Here is a 21,414-nt window from a genome sequence, read left to right on the forward strand (position 1 = left end):
GTGAGAGGGACGAGGTAAGGGAGGGGGTGGCGTGAGTAAGGAGATGGAGAGGGTAGGCTTGGCCCAGGTCGGGGGTTGGAGGGGGGTTCTATGAGGGGGGAGGGGTTGTATTTAGGAGAAGAAGGAGGGGGGAGTATCAGGTGAGGGGGTTGAAGGTGAGAGAGTGGGGGGGGGGGGTGCTGTCTGTCAGGGAGGGGCTGATTGGGATGGTGGGGGGGATACAGTTGTTCCACACTATCTTCCCGGTGGAATCACGGTTCCATATTTTACCATATTAAGTAAAGAAAGAAAGAAATGCATAGAGAGAGAGAGAGAGAGAGAAATGATGACATTTGACGGGGGGGAAAAAGGCCAGGAGCTGGATTTCCATCCCATAATGTCACAGACGAACGGTAGGCTATTGTACTCGTGCCGCAGCCAGCTGTCTCTCCTCCAGGGACCGTCAGTAATGGACTCTGCTGCCCGCTGGCCGGCTATCAGACCCTGCTGTCTGGGAGATGTGTGTGTTTTATATTAATGACTTCATGGGGGACTGTAGCGCTGTAATACCCCCCAGGTACGGCCCAGGAGAGAGTGGATGGCGATGCATTCAATCCCATTCACGGCCGACAGTGGCTCGGGAGGTAGAGCAGTCGTCTGGTGATCCGGAGGTTCCTGGTTCGATTCCCCGCTCCTCACGGGCAGCGTGTCGAAGTGTCCTTGAGCGAGACACTTAACCCCTAATTGCTCCCGATGAGCAGGTCGGCACCTTGCATGGTCGCCTCCGCCGTCGGTGTGTGAATGTGTGAGTGAATGGGTACAAATGTGAGGAACAAATTGTAAAGCGCTTTGGATTAAAGCTGCTATATAAATGCAGCCATTTACCTCTCACCCCTGGTAGAGTCCATCCCGTTGAAGGCCTGACAAGAAGAAATGTGACTTGACAACAGGAAAATACCATGTTTGTCACCACTCAGAAATGTCAGGAATCCACACGGATAGAAAACACACCTTGTTAGGTCATTTGAGCAAAGGTGGTTTGATGAAGGCAGGGAGTTTGATGGTTTGATGGTGAGGGAGTGGCATCTATCTACCGGTACTTTAGATCTACGTATGTAGTCCACCACTGGACAAAGTCAGATTGTGTACGACGTCTTTTCATACGGTACTCTGAGAGATTTGTGTTGTGTGTTGTGCTGTGGCGACCTTGTCACCTTTGTGGGAAAGCTCGTTAGAAAGCAGCTGTTAGTGTGTTATTAGATGGTGATGGTAGCATGTACTGTACATCCATCACACTAAAGCTTCCCACAGGGGCTATTAGTCTGGAGGGGGGAGGTAGAGGGAGAGGGAGAGAATGGATGACGGTGAGGAGAGAGTGAGAGTACAAGGCAAGGAAGGACAGAGAAATGGAGAGAGAGAGAAGGAGCAGAGAAGGAGCAGAGATGGAGCCGATGAGTGCTTGTCCCCTCCTGGCCTGGTCGTCTGCTGAAGTGATGCCAGCAGCCTGTCTGAACATCCAACACCGCGCTCCTCTGTATAATTAGACACTGTGGCTCCCTATCGTCTGCTCAGCAGAAAACAACCGCTCTCTCGTTCCTCTCCTCCTGTTCCTGCCTTTGTCTTTTCTTTATTCTCCTTATTCTCCTATTCTCAATTTTTTCCCCTGTGCACTGCAAAAATGAAATGTCCGCTTTAACACGTTTTTTTTTAACAAGTTTATTTAATCTTGAAATGGTATTTATTTCTGATAACAAGTGACGGGTGTAGGTGGGGGAGATCATTTATTTCTTTATTTCTTTATTTCAGATCCCCATTAGTCACTGCCTCAGCAGCGACTATTCTTCCTGGGGTCTGGATCCAAACATATAAAATTAAACAAGATAAGAATCAATAAAACAACATAAAAACAAAACAAATATCAATAAAACACCAATAAAATATACAAACAATTATAGAACATTAAACCAATCAAAATCAGACATACAAACAAATATGTATGCCAAATTTTCTAATATAGAACAATAACAAATATCAATAAAACAACAAATATCAATAAAACAACAAACAAAGACATCTCAGAGAAAACTAAAAACGTGCTCAAAAACAGCACAACATTCCATACACTCATACTCTAATACTCCTCATAACCACTAGACAAACACATTCCAAAACAACACATAACCTTACATTTGACTTGTTCCCGTGTAAATGAGCTGGTTTTGCAAGGATTTGCTCCAAACAACCGGTCTAATAATTTCAAGACTTTTTTTTTTTTGCAGTGATTTCCTCTCCCTTTGTTTCTGGTCATTTTTCTTTCATCTCCTCCCGTCTCTCGGTGTCACCGTGTCTCTGGTTGTTTCTGGGTCAGAGTGTCTCTGTTGTTGAGTTGGTAATTGCTTCGGTCCACCTCGCTCTGATTGTCTGCTGCTGGCCACCGTACGAGGCTGTGGGCCACCGTGAGATGTTATGTAATGCATCCAGGCTAACGATGTCCCGTACAGTCTGCTTCAAGCCTTGTCTCTCTCTCTGTCTCTCTCTCTGTCTCTCTCTCTGTCTCTCTCTCTCTCTCTCTCTCTCTCTCTCTCTCTCTGTGTCTCTCTTTCTCTCTCTCTCTCTCTCTCTCTCTCTCTCTCTCTCTCTCTATCTCTATCTCTATCTCTCTCTCGCTGTATCTCTTTCTCTTGTCTCTCTCTGCCTGTCTGTCTGTCTCTTTCTCTCTCTGCATGTGTTTCTCTCTTTCTCTCTCTGCCTGTCTTTCTCTCTTTCTCTATCTGTCTGTCTGTCTCTCTATCTCTCTGCCTGTCTTTCTCTCTTTCTCTATCTGCCTGTCTGTCTCTCTATCTCTCTGCCTGTCTTTCTCTCTTTCTCTATCTGCCTGTCTGTCTCTCTATCTCTCTGCCTGTCTTTCTCTCTTTCTCTATCTGCCTGTCTGTCTCTATCTCTCTGCCTGTCTTTCTCTCTCTCTCTCTCTCTGCCTGCCTGTCTGTCTCTCTATCTCTCTGCCTGTGTTTCTCTCTCTATCTCTCTGCCTGTCTTTCTCTCTTTCTCTATCTGCCTGTCTGTCTGTCTCTCTCTATCTCTGCCTGCCTTTCTGTCTCTCTCTATCTCTCTCTGCCTGTGTTTCTCTATTTATCTCTCTGCCTGTCTTTCTGTCTCTCTCTCTTTCTCTCTCTGCCTGTCTTTCTGTCTCTCTCTCTTTCTCTCTCTGCCTGTCTCTCTTTCTCTCTCTGCATGTGTGTCTCTCTCTTGTCTCTGTTTCTTGTTGTTTCCCTTCTACCCTCATCTCTCTCTCTATCAATCTATCTATCCATCTATCTATCTATATCTCTCTCTCTCTCTCTCTCTCTCTCCCCCCTCCGTGGGCTGCTCCAAATCCGCTAATCAATATTTCCCTATTTCCCACACCTCTTGTGGGTTTGGGCAATGCCCTTACACTTACTCTCTCCCCATCTCTCTCTCTCTCTTCATCTCTCACTCCACCTCTCTCTGCCTCTATCTCTCCATCTTCCTCTATATGCATCGCTCTCTGTTTCTGTGTGTGTGTGTGTGTGTGTCTCTCTCTCTTTCTGTCTCTCTCTCCCTCTCTGGCTGTATCTCTCGCTGTCTGTATCTTGCTCTCTCTCCTTCTATCTCTGTCTGTCTCTCTTTCTCCGCTTTCTATGTTTTCTCTCTCGCCTCTCTCTATCTCCCCCTCCTCTCTCTCTCTCTCTCTCTCTCTCTCTCTCTCTCTCTCTCTCTCTCTCTCTATCTCTCCCTCTCTCCATCCCTTCCTGTCTCTCCACCCGTCAATCAGTCTCGTCTTCTATAATCTCTGCTCCGTTGCATGTTTGACTGTTTGAGTGTTTCCTCCAAAGACAATTGGAAACACATTAGGCTGAGGTGGCAGATTAGTAGGAGCGCTTGTAATTGAAGTGCCGCGTGTGTGCGTGTGCGTGTGCGTGTGTGTGCGTGTGCATGTGTGTGTGTGTGTGGTGGAGAGAGCTGCCTCCCAGTACAAAGGCCTCTGTGGGTGCGAGCACGACCACATTGTTAGTTACCGATGTGAGGAAGGCAGACTGGCGGAATAGCTGCTAGCTGAATGCTAGAGCGCTCTCATTGTCTTCACGATGCCATGGAAGGTGTCTGAGCTAATGTGTTTCTGATGGAAGGGGGGAGACAGAAATGTTGATTAATGGATTGAATGAGATGTGAATGTGGGGGGGGGGTTCTATTAATCTATTTACGTACAGGTGCTATTCGTGTGTGTGTGTGTGTGTGTGTGTGTGTGTGTGTACTGTATGTGTGTACTGTATGTGTGTGTTTCATTCCATCTTTTTTCAAGCTGCCGTTAAAGCAACATCAAGATTTTTGGAACGTTTCTCAAAGTTTTAGGCCAATAGCCATTGTGACATCATCATTAGAATGTTAAGTTATCAAAATGCATAATACAAAATAAAAAATTAAAACGATTCTAATTTATGTATTGATTAGTTCCCTATTTATTTTTCCCCTTTTATTTCTAACCATACAGTCATTATGTAGCTTCAATGTCTAGTTCTGGTTTGTTCCATGTTGTTGTTTGTGTGTGTTTGTTTCCATGGACACCTGGAAGACTAGCAAACACACAGGGTGAAACTAATGGCGATCCAAATAAACAATTAACACTAAGGTACAATGTTTATAAATTGATATTTTATAAATAAAGTTTATTATTATATTATTTTAATCATTACTACTGAAATGATTGAGAACGAGACTAAGGTCGCTTTCACATATAGTTTTGGTGGACTCGGTGCGGTTCTGGTGGTGAAGTTGCAACATTGTTGCATTCTTCATTTGGTTTGCCTGCGTTCACATAGCAATCTGTCAGGCGCACCGAACTTTCTGAACAATGTCACACGGTCGAAAAGGGCGCTCGTCTATTGGACAGTGGAAATGTGTGTGTGGCTGCGCGCCCGTGTGTGCGTGTGTGTCTATGTGTGGACTGCGAGCCCTCCAGATCAGCGGAGGCGAGTTTTGACGTGGCATTGATCCATTGTTCTATTGAAGCTCATTACCACCATCCTCTCGCTAAACAACTTGTACACCACGTTGTTTTTATGAGTGCCCACAAGTAGCTGTTTTATTTGGTCTTCTGCCCATATGTGTACAGTGTGCTTGTTTTGCAGTGAATGCCGTGCGCCTCGGTAATAATATAATAAGCCGCGTTTTTTCTTCCTTCTTCCCAAGATGCACAGTTAGATATATAGATATATATATAGATAGATAGATAGATAGATAGATAGATAGATAGATAGATAGATAGAGAGATAGAGAGATAGAGAGATAGATAGAGAGATAGATGCAGTGTGCTTGTTTTGCAGTGAATGCTGCGAGCAGTGGTAATAATAAGCACTTCCTATATTTGGTCCGCGTTTAGTCCGATGAAGCGAACCGAGACCTATGTTTTTGGTCGGACCAGAGTTTGTGTGTTTGGTCCGCGGACCGAGTTCGACGCGCATTCACACAAACCCGAAAAACCGGACTATCGAATTCTGGTCCGATAGTCCGGACCAAACAGCCCCTGTGTGAAAGCGACCTAATTGTATTCTCCAGTGTTGGTTTGCATCAGAATATGACCTGGTTATCTGAGCTACACACGGCAACACGCATAGGGTGCATGACATAATATGAAGACGGACATTAGACTGTATGAGCGTGACATATACAACATATGATAATGATAATGTTAATGATAATGTACACCAAACATGACTGGGATGAATTTCAATAAGCTGGAGTGATATTGCCCCCTGTCTCTGCAATAGTTATATGCATTATGTTTACATAGTGTAGTAATAGGGAAATAGTTATACGCATTGTGTTTACGTAGTGTTGTACAGAAATAGGGATATGCATTGTGCTTACATACATGTAGTGTCGTAATAGTGAAAAAGTGATGTGCACTGTGATTTATGTTGATTGTATGTTCATGTTCTTTTATCTGTAATGTCTCTTTTATCTGTAATGTCTATGTGTGTATTTTGAAACTTTGTGTCGCTGCTATTCTTGGCACAGGTCTACCTCGTAAAAGAGATCCTGGATCTCAATTGTGGACAAACCTGGTTAAATAAAGGCTAAATAAATAAATAAAATGTTATATCTACTGACAACATGTCTAGCACAAGCACTCGGGTGCACTGCCAGGGCCTCCATAGATATCTATAGAACACTAGATAGCTTAAGGCGGAGTCACCAGCGTCACTGAACCGCCGCCATCTTGCCAGGGGCAGCCTTGAGTGAGAGTGAGTGAGCTGCACAGACAAAAATACTCATAACTCGCTGAAATATTGACGGATTTACAAACGGGTTGGTTTGCTATAAACATCAAAGATGTAGTTATGATACTGCATACTTATAAAAATAAATTTTAAAGATGTTTTTTTTTACAAACCGCTTGAATCATAGCCACGTTAATAATGCTTGTAATAAACCAAACCGTTTGTAAATCCGTCAATATTTCAGCGAGTTATGAGTATTTTTGTCTGTGCAGCTCACTCACTCTCACTCAAGGCTAACTGGAGCAAGATGGCGGCGGTTCAGTGACGTCGCTCTCCATTGGCCGGCAGCGCGGGCAAGCTATCTAGTGTTCTATATATATCTATGAGGGCCTCTGCCTCCTGCAGTGTGTGTATATCAGTCCTGATGAGAGATGACCACAGGAACATTGACCTGACGGCGAAGCCTTGTGCTCAAAATGTCAATAAGCGTGCGGGTGTGTGTGTGTTGGAGCGACCGTGTGGCTATATTTACCATTTCATGGCGGGTTTTCTGTCAGGCCAGTACGCCGTGACGCACGTCTATCTAGATCTCTCTTGAGCCCGTGCTCCAGTGACGGAAATAGGCAGAGTATTTGTCCTGGTTTAAAGTTAACTCACTGGAGTCACGATGACTAGCTCCACGCTGTTGCTCCTCTCGCTGTGCGTTCACCGTCCCCGCAGGTAAAAAAGATGCAGATGTTGTTGTTGTCTTTGTCAGGCAGTTGTGCAGTCGGCAGCAACAAGACCTAATCTTCTTTTGGCTTGTTTTGTATTCCAGCGTGTTCTTGGATTAGTGATACCAGAGTGTTGTCTACTGTGCTGACTGTATTCACTGTAGAGATACCGGAGCACATGTTATAGGTACAGTAGGTAGGGGGTTATTGTGCCCAGGGGGGGGATTCAGGAGGGGGTTTGTTGGGGGATTAAATTGGTGGGGGATTCATTTTGTTTCCATTAGTTTTAGTGATGCACCGATGTGAAAATTGTGGCCGATACCGATAACCGATATTAATATTGCTATTCTGGCCGATACTGATATTTACCGATGTCGATATCTCTGTATAGAAAACACTTTTTTATGATAATCAAATAAAGAGCTATTTTCCAAAACCCTTTATTTTTATTTTTTTTACTTTTGTAACTTATTTTCAGAAATGACAGATATTTTGAAACTATTTAAGGCCAAAACATGTAAAAAGAAAAAGAAAAAAGATAAAAAAGAAAAAGAAAAATTAGATAGGGCCCATATCGGCCCTATCTTGATATCGGACCGATACCGATGTGTAAAAAAAACTGCCATATCGGCCGATATTATATCGGCGGCCGATATATCGTGCATCACTAATTAGTTTGCTCTCCTGTTGGTTCCTTGCCAAGCTGATCGGCCTGACGGCCTTCCGGCACAATGTTAATAGCTAAACTAAACAGAACATGACTATTGGTTTTAGTTCTGTCTGGCCAGACGCCTGGGGGCACTCTCATCCACTAGTTTCTCTCTCTGCGACCTAATTTCTCTCCCTGCGACCAGAGTTTTTCCAAAGGATCTGTTGATGTGCTCATATTTAATCATTAATATGTTCCGATGGGTTCTGTCAACAGCAAGGCCTCCTCACCAGGGAGGCTATAAAGCAGCAGACTATTGGGTTGAGGTTCCATTATTGATGGCCGTGGTGATGATGGTGCTGACTTCTAATGGGCTTCAGAGGTAGAGGAGGAGAGGAGAGATTAGGGGAGAGAGGAGGAGAGGAGAGATTATGGGAGAGAGGAGGAGAGCTGTGTCAGAGGTAGAGGAGGAGAGGAGAGATTAGGGGAGAGAGGAGGAGAGGAGAGCTGTGTCAGAGGTAGAGGAGGAGAGGAGAGATGATGGGAGAGAGGAGGAGAGGAGAGCTGTGTCAGAGGAGGAGAGGAGAGATTATGGGAGAGAGGAGGAGAGGAGAGCTGTGTCAGAGGTAGAGAGGAGAGGAGAGATTAGGGGAGAGAGGAGAGCTGTGTCAGAGGTAGAGGAGGAGAGGAGAGATTAGGGGAGAGAGGAGAAGAGCTGTGTCAGAGGTAGAGAGGAGAGGATAGATTAGGGGAGAGAGGAGGAGAGGAGAGCTGTGTCAGAGGTAGAGGAGGAGAGGAGAGATTAGGGGAGAGAGGAGGAGAGGAGAGATGTGTCAGAGGTAGAGGAGGAGAGGAGAGATTAGGGGAGAGAGGAGGAGAGGAGAGCTGTGTCAGAGGTAGAGGAGGAGAGGAGAGATTAGGGGAGAGAGGAGGAGAGCTGTGTCAGAGGTAGAGAGGAGAGGATAGATTAGGGGAGAGAGGAGGAGAGGAGAGCTGTGTCAGGTAGAGGAGGAGAGGAGAGATTATGGGAGAGAGGAGGAGAGGAGAGATTAGGGGAGAGAGGAGGAGAGGATAGCTGTGTCAGAGGTAGAGGAGGAGAGGAGAGATTATGGGAGAGAGGAGGAGAGCTGTGTCAGGTAGAGGAGGAGAGGAGAGATTATGGGAGAGAGGAGGAGAGCTGTGTCAGAGGTAGAGGAGGAGAGATTAGTGGAGAGAGGAGGAGAGGGAGGATAACAGATGAGAGAGGGGTGGATAAAATAGGAGAGTAGAATAAATGTGTCAGGTATAGCAGGAGAGGGGGAGATAGGAGGAACTGTTGTGGATGATGGTCCGTTGTCAAAAGGGAGAGACTCTAGAGACTGACCTTCCTCCACAGTTTATTTCACTGTATGTTAGCGCTGTACCAGCACAGGACCTGACGAGCACATTCTCATTTGAATGAGAATGAGGAGGTTGATGGCGTTGTCTTGTCTGTTGCACCCACATACGTCTTAAAGGAACACGCCAACATTTTGGGAAATTAGCTTACCGTCTTCTCCAGAGAGAGACAAGAAGATGGATACCAGTTTCCTCTCTGTGCGTTCAGTAGAAAGCTATCTGGCTGCACGTTAGCCTAGCTTAGCACAATGAATGGAAGCGGACAGTGCCGGTTAGCCTTCGGGGGAGAGGTGTTAGTTGGACAATGCCTTGGCTAACTGCCACTGTCCGCTTTCATTGTATCTTTGAGGATGACGGAGGATTTAGCTTGTAAAGGATGTTACTGTTATTGTCTATGACTTCCAGTTTCTTTGCACATTTTTACAGGTAACGATTGCATGATTAGCCTGGGAGTTTATCAACAGATAATAGGAGGTCAATGTCTCTACCCCCTTCTCTTAATCTGCACCTGTATCTGTATCTCTCTCTCTCTCTCTATCTCTCTCTCTCTCTCTCTCTCTCTCTCTGTCTTTCATACACACACACACACACAGCTCAGAGAATTAGTTCTAGATTTGACACATTTTCGATTTCTTTCCCCTCCCCAGTGAAATCAGACAAGATGGAGGACAAAGCGGAGAAGGAGGAAGAGAAGAAGAAAACAGTGGATATCTTCCAGAAGGAAGTGGACCAGTTTACCCTACTGGACACAACCGAGGAGGAGAAGAGGAAGAAGAAGAAGAAGGAGGAGGAGGAGGAGATGAGTGGTGCTGACACTATGTGGGCCACCATGAAGAAAGAGGAAGAGGCAGACCGAGCAGAATGGATGGTTGAAAAATGTGAGAAAACGCCGGAGAAGGTGGAGCAGCACAAGAAGGACCTCGCCGACGAGACGGAAAAGAGGGACAAAGAGGACAAAACGGAGAAAAGTGTGAAAGTGGACTGGGGGCACAAAGACGAGAAGGTTGAAAAGGTAGAGAAAAACGACAAGGTGGAAAAGATGGAGGACGTGATGAAGAAAACGGAGACGGAGGAGAAGGTGGAGAAGACTCCGGAGGAGCGACAGCCGACGCCCGCCAAGGTAGACGCCGGCGGCGTGGAGAAGAAGACGGCGACGCAGCCGGACAAGGCGGAGGAGGAGACGAGCAAGGTGCCAACCAAGTCCGTCGAAGTCACGTTCCGGAAGGCAGATGAGGAGGAGGAGGAGAAGAAGAAAGAGGAGAAGAAAGAGGAGAAGCCGGTGGAGGAAGCCACGGAACAGAAGAGCGTAAAGGTTGAGAAGCAGCAGGAGGAGAAAAAGGAGGATGAAAAAAAGACTGCAGAGAAAAAGGATGAGAAGAAGGACGTGAAGGGAGTGAAAGCAGACGCTGCTGAGAAGGCCAAGAAACCCGCCGCCACCAGGACCAGCACCACGACCACGGCGGGCAGAGACCCGGCCGGCCCAGAGAAGAAGACCAAGGTGAGTCACGTGTTGTTCTGTTCATCTCCGGACATAACTTGTTTCATTTTAACTAGGGATGCTCGATATTGGCTTTTTTACCGATACCGATATACCGACTCTTTGTCCAACTCTTAATTTCCGATACCGATATCAACCGATATCAACCGATACCGATATATGCAGAGTTTCCCCCCCCAAAAAAACTGAATAATTTCAGGTAATTAACATTACATATCTCTTGTTGTGGAATTAACACAACATTATGCATACTTTGACAATAAATAAAATCAGAATTTGTTCTTACTTGCTTGCCTGGGTAAATAAATAATAAAGATTTTTATTTATTTTTTTAAACCGATACCGATATTTTCCGATATCAAATTTTTATGCCGATAATATCGGACATCCCTAATTTGAACCCTTTCACTACCACACTACAGACGGTTAACCATTTTTCTACCACACCACAGACGGTTAACCTGCTGTAGTGTGGTTGTGAAAGGGTTAACCCTTTGTTGTGTGGCAGTGAAATGGTTCAACGGTTAAGCTAGTGTGGGTATTATTGATAGCAACGACCTACCAAGTCCAGACAAGAAGACCAAGGTTAGTCAAATGAGAATGATTCTATATATTCTCATTAGGGGGTACTTCAAAGAATGCATATAATACACTGAGTCGTATATATGGTGGCATTCATGTTGCAAAGTATGCACTTTTATTTAGGATCAACAGCTTTGCCTCCAGACCAGCGAGGCCACTGTAGGCATACCTCTAATAGAGAACAGAACACACTTTGTTTTAAATAGTATGCCAGGTGGATTTGTATATCCAAATCAGTAGTTTCATAATTCTTAGTTAGTTTGCTACGACGGGCCTTGAAGGCAAGAGAAGCTGCTATTCATCACTCATGCTGCTAATGCATCTGCTTTGTTTGTCTCTATGTGCGCAAATAAATACAGTCTATCTGACCAATTCCCAAGTCATTAAAACCTAATGTAACATCATCAGATCAAAGAATTAAATGCTTTTTTATAATTTGCCGTGCTGTAACTGTGCAGAGTACATGTCACTGTGCTGTTTTTATAATGAACCCTGCTCATGCTGCTTCACCATCATATGTTCCTGCTATTGTTTTCTTTCTTTCTCGCTTTCCTTCCCCTCTTTTTTTGCCTCCCTTCGTCCTTTCTTTCATCCCCACGGCGCAGCCTGTTGCCGGGGTGACCAAAACGAGCGCCGCCGCCAAAGAGCGGCCGAGCTCGGTGTCTACTGTTCGCGTTGCCACTTCCGCCGTCCCTAAACGCCCCACCCCCGTCACCGCCACCTCAGCCACCCTCAGCAAAAAAGCCCCAGCAGCAGCCAGGGCCGCGCCCACCTCGCTCGCATCAACCAGGGCCGCCGCGCCCACCTCGCTCACATCAGCCAGGGCCGCGGCACCCACCTCGCTCGCATCAGCCAGGGCCGCGCCCACCCCGCTCGCTGGCACCAAGCGACCACCGACCAGCTCCATCGGTCGCCCCACCTCCTCCACTACCACCGCCGCCGTCGCCGCGGCACGTGACGCCAAGCCCAAGGTGAGTGCTGTGGACCGGGGGTTGTCTCCGGGCTGTGGACCACGCCCCTGAGAGGTCCCTGAGCTGGTCCTCATGTCAGTCTAAATGGGGAACAGGTGTAGGTTTGAATGGAAGTGGTTCATGATGGAGGTGACAGCACCGGCTCGCCAGTCTCTGAGACGGCATCCCTATTCGGGCATATATTACGCACGGAATAGTGAACTCAAACACATGGTCTTTATTTAGTCGACTTTCAATCGATTCAATATTTGAGGAAGCCTAGTTAGAGAGAGAGAGAGAGAGAGAGAGAGAGAGAGAGAGAGAGAGAGAGAGAGAGAGACGAGACTTGAGAGACAATTGCCCAGTCATCAATCTCCATGACAACCTCGAGGTTCAAGGAGGTGTATCTCAAAGACACATACTGTATCTTCTTGACAACACCACACCTTAATATCTACACCTGGTCAGCACTGCTGCCTCACAGCAAGAAGATCCTGGGTTTGAACCCCGGCGTAAAAAAAACACTTGCATGCTATACATACTCCTTCCATTGCCCTTGAGCAAGGCACTGGCATTAGAACTGGAGTTGGTCCCTGGGAGCCATAGCTGCCAATAGTTAGGATGAGTTAACCCTTTCACCACCACACTGCAGAAGGTTAACCTTTCACTGCCACACTACAGTTACTTCTATTCTGCATCGAACATTGTAAATATGTCTATACTGAACACTGTGACCTCTATTTTTACTTCTATTTACATGCTATACTATTTTATTTCATACTTATCTTGTCTAACACAGTCTCTGGAGCGAAACAGTAAGAAGCATTTTGTATAAAAGTATTCTGTACTTCTGTATGACTATTAAAGAAACTTGAAACTTGAAACTGTAGTGTGGTAGTGAAAGGGTTAACCTTATGTAGTGTGGTTGTGAAAGGGTTAACCTTTCATCGTGTGGCAGTGAAAGGGTTAACCGTCTGTATCGCCGCAGTGAAAGGGTTAGGTTTGGTAGTGTGGTAGTGAACGGGTTAAAGGCAGAGGACACCTTCCTGGTACACTGTTATGTTAAATGTACCTGGTGAATAAAGAGTTTCCTTTCCCTCCTAATACCTCTCTGCGCAACAGAGACAGATTAACTGATGTGTGTCTGTCATACAATTCATTCTAATTCTAATCAGTAGTAGGGCTGCGACTAACGATTATTTTGGTAGTCGACTAATCTGTCGATTATTTGTTTCGATTAGTCGACTAATCGAAGAAAAAGAATTATATAAATGTTTTGTTTTTTTTTTTTTATAATTTTTTTTTTTTTTTTTTTTTGCACTACCTATCTTTGTGAAAGTGGCTTCTCAGCTCTGGTCCAGCTGAAGACAAAGCGGAGGAACAGATTGGACATTGAGCATGACCTCAGAGTTGCTTTGTCTACCATCACCCCAGACTTTGAGACTCTTGTCAGGAGCAAACAACATCCCCAGTTATCCCATTAGTTCCCTGGGATGTTTAAGCTAAGAAGTCTGCTAAGAAGGATATATTATTTATTATTATTATTATATATTTCATTGTGTTTTTAGCCCTAGTTGCACTTTTGTTGCAACCCCAGTTATCCCATTAGTTCCCCCAAACTTACTGTCGGTCTGTTATGTTAAGCTAAGAAGTCTTCAGCTGGACCAGAGCTGAGAAGCCACTTTCACAAAGATAGGTAGTGCAAAAAAAATGTAGTATCTCTGGCCTGTACCTGAGCTCTGAGCCTGAGAAGTGAGGACGTGCTGTTGTGTTCTGTACAGCTGTATGCCGGTCCTCGGGGCATTTGTCTCAACCTAGTTAAGTTCCGTGTGTAGCTCCGCGTAACCAAGTCCAGGTCAACGCGGGGACAGATGGGGAGATAGGAAGAGGCACAAGCTGCATATGAATGAGGGAAGGAGCGGTGAGAAGCGACGGATGCAGTCTAAGTAACAAACGCGGTGCCCTTTATAACAACAACGGTTCTTCTCATTCCAACTAAACAATAATATTTCTTACATTTCATTTCAACCTTTATTTAAAATCGTAAGCTTCTGAGGTTTTCCCTCGTTTACAGAAAGGACGATTGTACAAAATGTAAACGGTACATAATACGAGCAATATTCACAGAAACTGAAGTAAAAATAAGTAGAACATTTAAAACTTTTAAAATAATTTAAAAAAGATCAGCTAAAACGGTTACAGGTAGTCACACAATGGTCTGAAATCATACGTTTAAACTAGGGATGCTCGATATTGGCTTTTTTACCGATACCGATATACCGATATTGTCCAACTCTTAATTTCCGATACCGATATCAACCGATACCGATATATGCAGGGTTTCCCCCCCAAAAAACTGAATAATTTCAGGTAATTAACATTACATATCTCTTGTTGTGGAATGAACACAACATTATGCATACTTTTGACAATAAATAAAATCAGAATTTGTTCTTACTTGCTTGCCTGGGTAAATAAAGGTTATAGAAATGTAAAAAAAAAAATAATAATAATAATAATTATATATATTTTTTTTGAAAACCGATACAGCTATTTTCCGATATCACATTAACATAAACATAACATACCAAGGGAAGGGATAGCCTCCAATTTCAGAGAGAGTTGGAGGATATTCCATGAGTTAGAGGCATCAAAGGAAAAGGCTGACTTCCCCTACTGTAGATCAGAACACACTTGAGGAACCCTAAGAACCATGCAGTCATTCGATCGAGTTGAATAGGTTCCAATTCTCCAATCTAACAGTGAAGAGATATAAACAGGTTGTTTACCAATAAGGGCTTTAAAAATTATTATTATTATTATTATAAGGGCTTTAAAAATAAATAAATAAATACCAGTGTTTGTTGTCTGTAACAAGTTGTAGACTCCAAAGCGCTCCACGTGCAGAAAGGGTGTTGTGGTGTGTGATGCATAATTATAGAAGGGCAAGAACAAGTCACACCCAGCCAATAAATCACAACAACCTTCCTGTCGTCATATATGGATTATAATTGAGCATTATATTATGCACATACCAAGACCCGCTAGGATTTGTTCTCACGTACCCCGACAACCACAGATTGTTAAAGGGGCACAATTCAGATTTATCTTATAGTCTCACACACCCAACGGTTGTGCACACGTTAATTTAGTTTGACAGTTATCAAGAGTAAATGAGTTTGAATAGGGCCACCAGTGATGTCATCAGGGACATTGAATCCTTGTGTTTGTGTGTTAATTACAGCTCAATGAAATTACAAGGTAGCAGTACCGATGAGACAAGGTATTGCTATGTTTTCATCTACACCGTTGCATGGTGCTGTAATTAACACAACACGAGGGTTAAATGTCCCTGATGACATCACTGGTGGCCACATTTAAACTCATTTGCTCTCAATAACTGTCAAATTAAACGAATGTGTGCAAAACTGTTTTAGAGTTTTTGGGTGTGTGTGAGTGAATAAATCAGCATTGTTTTTTTGGCGAAGTGCCCCTTTAAAAAAAAACAGCCCTTCATTATTCAGTGTATTACTCATTATGTAAAATAGTTGTTTTTTCCCTAGACACATCATGGAACCTATAATAGATGCGTTTCTACCAAAATAATCCATTGCTCTAAAAGCCACAGATCAAAGGTTTTTGTGAGAGCAAACCTTTTCAAGTCTGTAAAACCTTGCTCAGTGAGATCAATATTGTATCATTACAGCTGCAGCTCTCCTCTCCCCCAAGGTTGACATCTCCCTCAGCTAACATTGTTGTTCACGGGCCATTGCCTGCTATATGTGTATGACTGATTGATTTTCAATCAGTTCTAAAGGCCTTCTTCTACCTATCCTTACAACTGGAACCACCTGCGTTGTGTCGCCCTCTGTTGGTGGCCTCTTTTACTGCAAGACTGTGACATTATGAGTGGTAAATTAAACTGCCCTTTTTTTTAGCCTAACAGTGCCCACGGGGTACGAGGGTGAGTCCGTTACGTATAGTCAGTCTCAGCTGTATGTAGAGCGCCATGCCATGATGCCAAAGGTGCATGGGGGGGGGGGGGGGGTGTACATTCTGCCCGGCCAAGGAATGAATGCAATCTGAAATCATCGAGGGGTAACGTGAATATAATCCATGTCATGTGAACGCTCGTGTGAAAAATCAGTGACCTGATTCCTGGATAAACTCACCGAGTTCATGTCAAGTCATCTGAACTCTCACATAATATCCACAGGCACAGAGGACGCACAATTATGACCTAGTTCTCCACTATAAACACATGTGTGTGGATGGTTTTGTGTTATATAATACCAAGCTGTTTTTACATTTGTCATAATTCTTTCTTTTGCCATTGCATTACACATTCATCAGTCATGGCTATTCCCTGATTAAGCTTGTATGAACCTCTGTTCATCCCTCCTTTAATCTATCTATCTATCTAGCTGTCTGTTTGTCTATATATATATATCTTTCATCTTTATAGCTATTTATATATATATATATATGTTTATCTTCTACCTAACATTTAGCATTTCTCATAATCATATTTTTTTCTCTCTCTGCGTAGACAACCATAGACAAGCGCCCCCTTGTGCCAAAGGCCAGTACTACCACCTCCACTCGGACCAGCGCCACCGCCGCTAAAATTGGCACTGCTACCACGGCAACCAGTAGAGTGGCTACGACGACACGCCCAGCACTGTCCACCCGCACCGCCACCACCACCACCACCACCACAGCCAAAAGGCCCCTGGGTAAGCCAGACACACACTCACACTCACACACGCACACGCACACTCACACACACTCACACTCACACTCACACACACACACACACACACACACACACATGCTCACACACACACACACATACTCACACACGCACACTCACACACACACACACACACACACACACACACACACACACACTCGCACACATACACTCACACACACACACTCACACATACACACACTCACTCACACACACACACACACATACACACACACACAGACACATACACACACATACACACTCACACGCACACACATACCAATTGAGCTGATTTGCATAAATGGCAAATAACAACCCTTACCAATAATAATAATAATTTTACCATTGTACCAGCCATCATAAATACTTTACCATGTTACTGCCATGGTAAAAGTCATGTATCAAACACGGTACACACCACGGTTGTGTGATACCAATGGTAATATCATGGCATTTCTATAATTTCCTGGTCATGGTACCATCATGGTAGTGACCAGAAAATCATGGACATAGCTTGATAGCTTTTGGGAAATTCCATGATAATTCTGGAAATACCATGCATGATACTTGTTGCTATGCACCTTTTGTATATTCAGTACAGTGCCATCTCTCTCCAGGGATGACATGACAGAATCCTTTCCTTCTAGTGTCTTTGTAAATGGTAAATGGTACATTTATATATCTCTTTTATCATCATCAAACCTTTATTTAACCAGACATAAAAACCCATTGAGACTGAGGTCTCCTTTTCAAGGGTGATCTGGCCAAGAAGGCAAGCATGAATTATGACAATACATACATAACAAGGCACTAGGGCTGTCCCCGACTAAGGATTTGGATAGTCGACTAGTCGAAATCTTAAATCTTTTTATCATTCCATTTGGGCTGTGGGGGGTGCTTAATGTCTGAAGGAGTCGACTGAAGGCTTCTTGTCCTCTGCAAAAGCATGCAATTGGTCCACTGATGGATACATCTTGATATTTGTCTAGTCTAGTGTGTTCATTAGACGAGTGAAATCCTCTTTCAGTGCCTCTGTGCCTGTTTTCTTAGGCAGTTAGCCTCTGGTATGCGTGCCATTAGCGTTAGCCACGCTTCTAGGCCTCTTTTCTTTTGGAAAGAAATCATTATTATTTTATTTTGTATTCGACTAAGAGGTTGGCAGTCGACTACGGCTCCTTTCGACCGATTAGTCGACTAATCGACCAATAGGGGTCATCCCTACAAGGTACAATACACATATAGTAGACTACCATACAACCGACATGTTAAATGAAAAGTCAAATTCGGCTTAAAAAAAATCCAAACACAATAAAACAATAACAATCAACCAAAATGTTTTATTCAACATCAAAGCAGGAGCAGCAGGTGGCAAGGATTTCCGATATTTTTAGGGACCAAGGACCAAAATAAAATAGGCTTCTTTTTCTTACCTCAGTCCGCACGGGGCGGTATTTTAAAGTGCATCCAGGTGCTGGATCTGAGATTGAGGGAGTTTTGAATGAATTCAAGCTTGGAACTGATGTACCATGGAAGTTTACCAAGAACAGCCTTATATATAAAACATACCAGTGATGCAACCTGCGTGTAGCCAGTGAAGTCCAACCAATCAGTGAGTAAAGTGTACAGTGATGCGTCCTATATGGTGAGTTGGAGATACATCTGTTTGTTCCTCACATTTGACCCATTCACTCACACACCGATGGCTGAGGCGACCATGCAAGGTGCCAACCTGCTCATCGGGAGCAATTAGGGGTTAAGCTCAAGGACACTTCAACAAGCTGCCCGGGAGGAGCGGGAATCGAACCGGAAATCTCCGGATTACCACACGGCTGCTCTACCTCCCGAGCCACTGTCGCCCCCTCTGAATGTATAATGTATTCGTGTCTTCTAGCCTCCAAGACTGACAGTAAGCCGGGAGAGGAGAAGAAAGCCAGCACCACTCTGAAGACGAGTACAGGTGAGAGAACATCCCTCCCCTCTCTCTCCACCTCTCTGCTGTCACCTCCTCTCCTCTCCTCTCGTCTCCCTCACATCCCTCTCTACCCCCCCCCCTCTCTCTCTCTCTCTCTCTCTCTCTCTCTCTCTCTCTCTCTCTCTCTCTCTCTCTCTCTCTCTCTCTCTCTCTCTCTCTCTCTCTATCCCCCCCCCTCTCTCTCTCTCTCTCTCTCTCTCTATCCCCCCCTCTCTCTCCACCTCTCTCCTGTCACCTCCTCTCCTCTAAAGTCGTCTCCCTCACATCCCTCTCTATCCCCCCCCCCCTCTCTCTCTCTCTCTATCCCCCCCTCTCTCTCTCTATCCCCCCCCCTCTCTCTCTCTCTCTCTCTATCCCCCCTCTCTCTCTCTACCCCCCACCTCTCTCTCTCTCTCTCTCTCTCTCTCTCTCTCTCTCTCTCTCTCTCTCTCTGCCTCTCCTCTCAGCCCAAATCACTGTTTTGGGTACATAATACACATTCCCAAACCACACCACAGTTATAATACACATTCTCTCAAACCACACCACAGTTATAATACACATTCTCAGACCACACCACAGTTATAATACACATTCTCTCAAACCACACCACAGTTATAATACACATTCTCAGACCACACCACAGTTATAATACACATTCTCTCAAACCACACCACAGTTATAATACACATTCTCAAACCACACCACAGTTATAATACACATTCTCAGACCACACCACAGTTATAATACACATTCTCAAACCACACCACAGTTAGCCAAAAGTATCTGCTGATCCAGTGAGATAACTTGACTCAAAATATCCTAAAATAAGCTTAACAAGTCTGACTCGAAGATAAAATAATTTGCCAAGCTTGTCATATATTTTGAAGCAAGGCTTTACTTCTTGAATAGTTAGTTAGTAAACCTTAAGCACAGCAACTGCAGGGATTACGTTCCCTCTGCTGTCGACAGGAGGCTCTGCTGATGCAGCCTGACTCCGCTAATCTGCCGGCTGAAACGCCACGGAGGAGCACTTTGCTTAAACACAAAAGCGTTCCTCAACTTTAGCGCGCCGTCACCGCGGCCGGGGATAAGCCGCCGTCTCTCTCGGGGTGGATCGGGGGGGTTTGTGTCGATGTCAGGACATCAGCGACAGCGTAGAGAGGAAAGAGCTGTCGGATCAGGTAATGGACGTGACCCGGCTGTTCTCTGAGAGGAGTGTGTTCTGCTCGGCTGTGTTCAGGGTTGAGCTGCTCTCCGTGAAACACGAGCTCCCCTGGAAGCATGTATTATGTTATTAATGATTTGTGACACTTTGGCGGGTCTCTTAAATATTAATACCATGTGCATTTCTATTGTGTTTTTCTGTATCATTAGATCGTGTTGTAAGCCATTCTATCTATCTATCTATCTATCTATCTATCTATCTATCTATCTATCTATCTATCTATCTATCTATCTATCTATCTATCTATCTATCTATCTATCTATCTATCTATCTATCTGTCTGTCTGTCTGTCTGTCTGTCTGTCTGTCTGTCTGTCTGTCTGTCTGTCTGTCTGTCTGTCTGTCTGTCACTAATGTGTCACTAATTTAGCATTAATAATATATGTGATTCTAACTCCTCTCTTCCTCCACACAGTTGACCGGCCCAGGATCGGCATCGCCGCCCGCAGCACCGTGGCCCCCTCTGCCACCGCCGGCACGGCCCGCGCGGCCCGCACCACCACAACCAAACCCGCCACTCCATCCTCCGCCACTGGCGCCGCCGGCGCGTCAGAGAAGAAGCCCCTGGTGCCCCGCGTCCCCCGCGCCAATTCCTCCACCACGGCTACCACCGCGACCACAAGGACCACCGCCGCCCGGCCCGCCACGGCGCCGGCCACCGACATCCGTAACGTCCGCTCCAAGATCGGCTCAACGGACAACATGAAGCACCAACCTGGGGGAGGAAAGGTAGGTTCTGGTGGCTGCCTCAGACAACAATGGGTTACCGGTGCATCCCTACTTATTTCACTTTAGGCTTAACTCCAGCTGTCCGGTACATTTCTTGATGTGACGGGGCCATGAGGTTGGACTCTGTAGAGGCAGAGAGGTGGGGCTGAGGCTACGGCCCTGCCTTACTTCCCATCTTCCTCGTCCTCCTTCAAACCCTCACGCTTGTTTGTCTCTCATCCTCCTTCAAACCCTCACGCTTGTTTGTCTCTCTCATCCTCCTTCAAACCCTCACGCTTGTTTGTCTCTCTCATCCTCCTTCAAACCCTCACGCTTGTTTGTCTCTCTCATCTTCCTCATCCTCCTTCAAACCCTCACGCTTGTTTGTCTCTCATCCTCCTTCAAACCCTCACGCTTGTTTGTCTCTCTCATCCTCCTTCAAACCCTCACGCTTGTTTGTCTCTCTCATCCTCCTTCAAACCCTCACGCTTGTTTGTCTCTCTCATCTTCCTCATCCTCCTTCAAACCCTCACGCTTGTTTGTCTCTCATCCTCCTTCAAACCCTCACGCTTGTTTGTCTCTCTCATCCTCCTTCAAACCCTCACGCTTGTTTGTCTCTCTCATCCTCCTTCAAACCCTCACGCTTGTTTGTCTCTCTCATCCTGCTTCTCCTTCTCCTCCTCCCCTCTTCGTGCCTTCATCTCCACATCGCCATTTCACCCCCTCTTGCCCCTACTCCTCTTTTCTCTCCCCTCTTCATCCTCCTCTCCCCCTTTTTCACACTCCTT

At 45.1% G+C, this 21,414-nt stretch overlaps 1 protein-coding gene across 1 annotated transcript in view; it reads left to right on the forward strand.

The window, feature by feature from the left end:
* The window catches only part of LOC311237745 (uncharacterized protein), a 256,687-nt gene that overhangs the window by 216,916 nt on the left and 18,357 nt on the right, over positions 1-21,414 (forward strand). Inside the window, exons 7-11 of the mRNA XM_084325722.1 lie at positions 9,605-10,455; positions 11,643-12,008; positions 16,537-16,723; positions 18,632-18,697; positions 20,334-20,647. Of these exons, the coding sequence (XP_084181848.1) occupies positions 9,605-10,455; positions 11,643-12,008; positions 16,537-16,723; positions 18,632-18,697; positions 20,334-20,647 (1,784 nt within the window). The remainder of the gene's footprint in view (positions 1-9,604; positions 10,456-11,642; positions 12,009-16,536; positions 16,724-18,631; positions 18,698-20,333; positions 20,648-21,414) is intronic.

This window comes from Notolepis coatsorum, assembly GCF_963971535.1.
Source record: "Notolepis coatsorum genome assembly, chromosome: 12".
NCBI lineage: Eukaryota > Metazoa > Chordata > Actinopteri > Aulopiformes > Paralepididae > Notolepis > Notolepis coatsorum.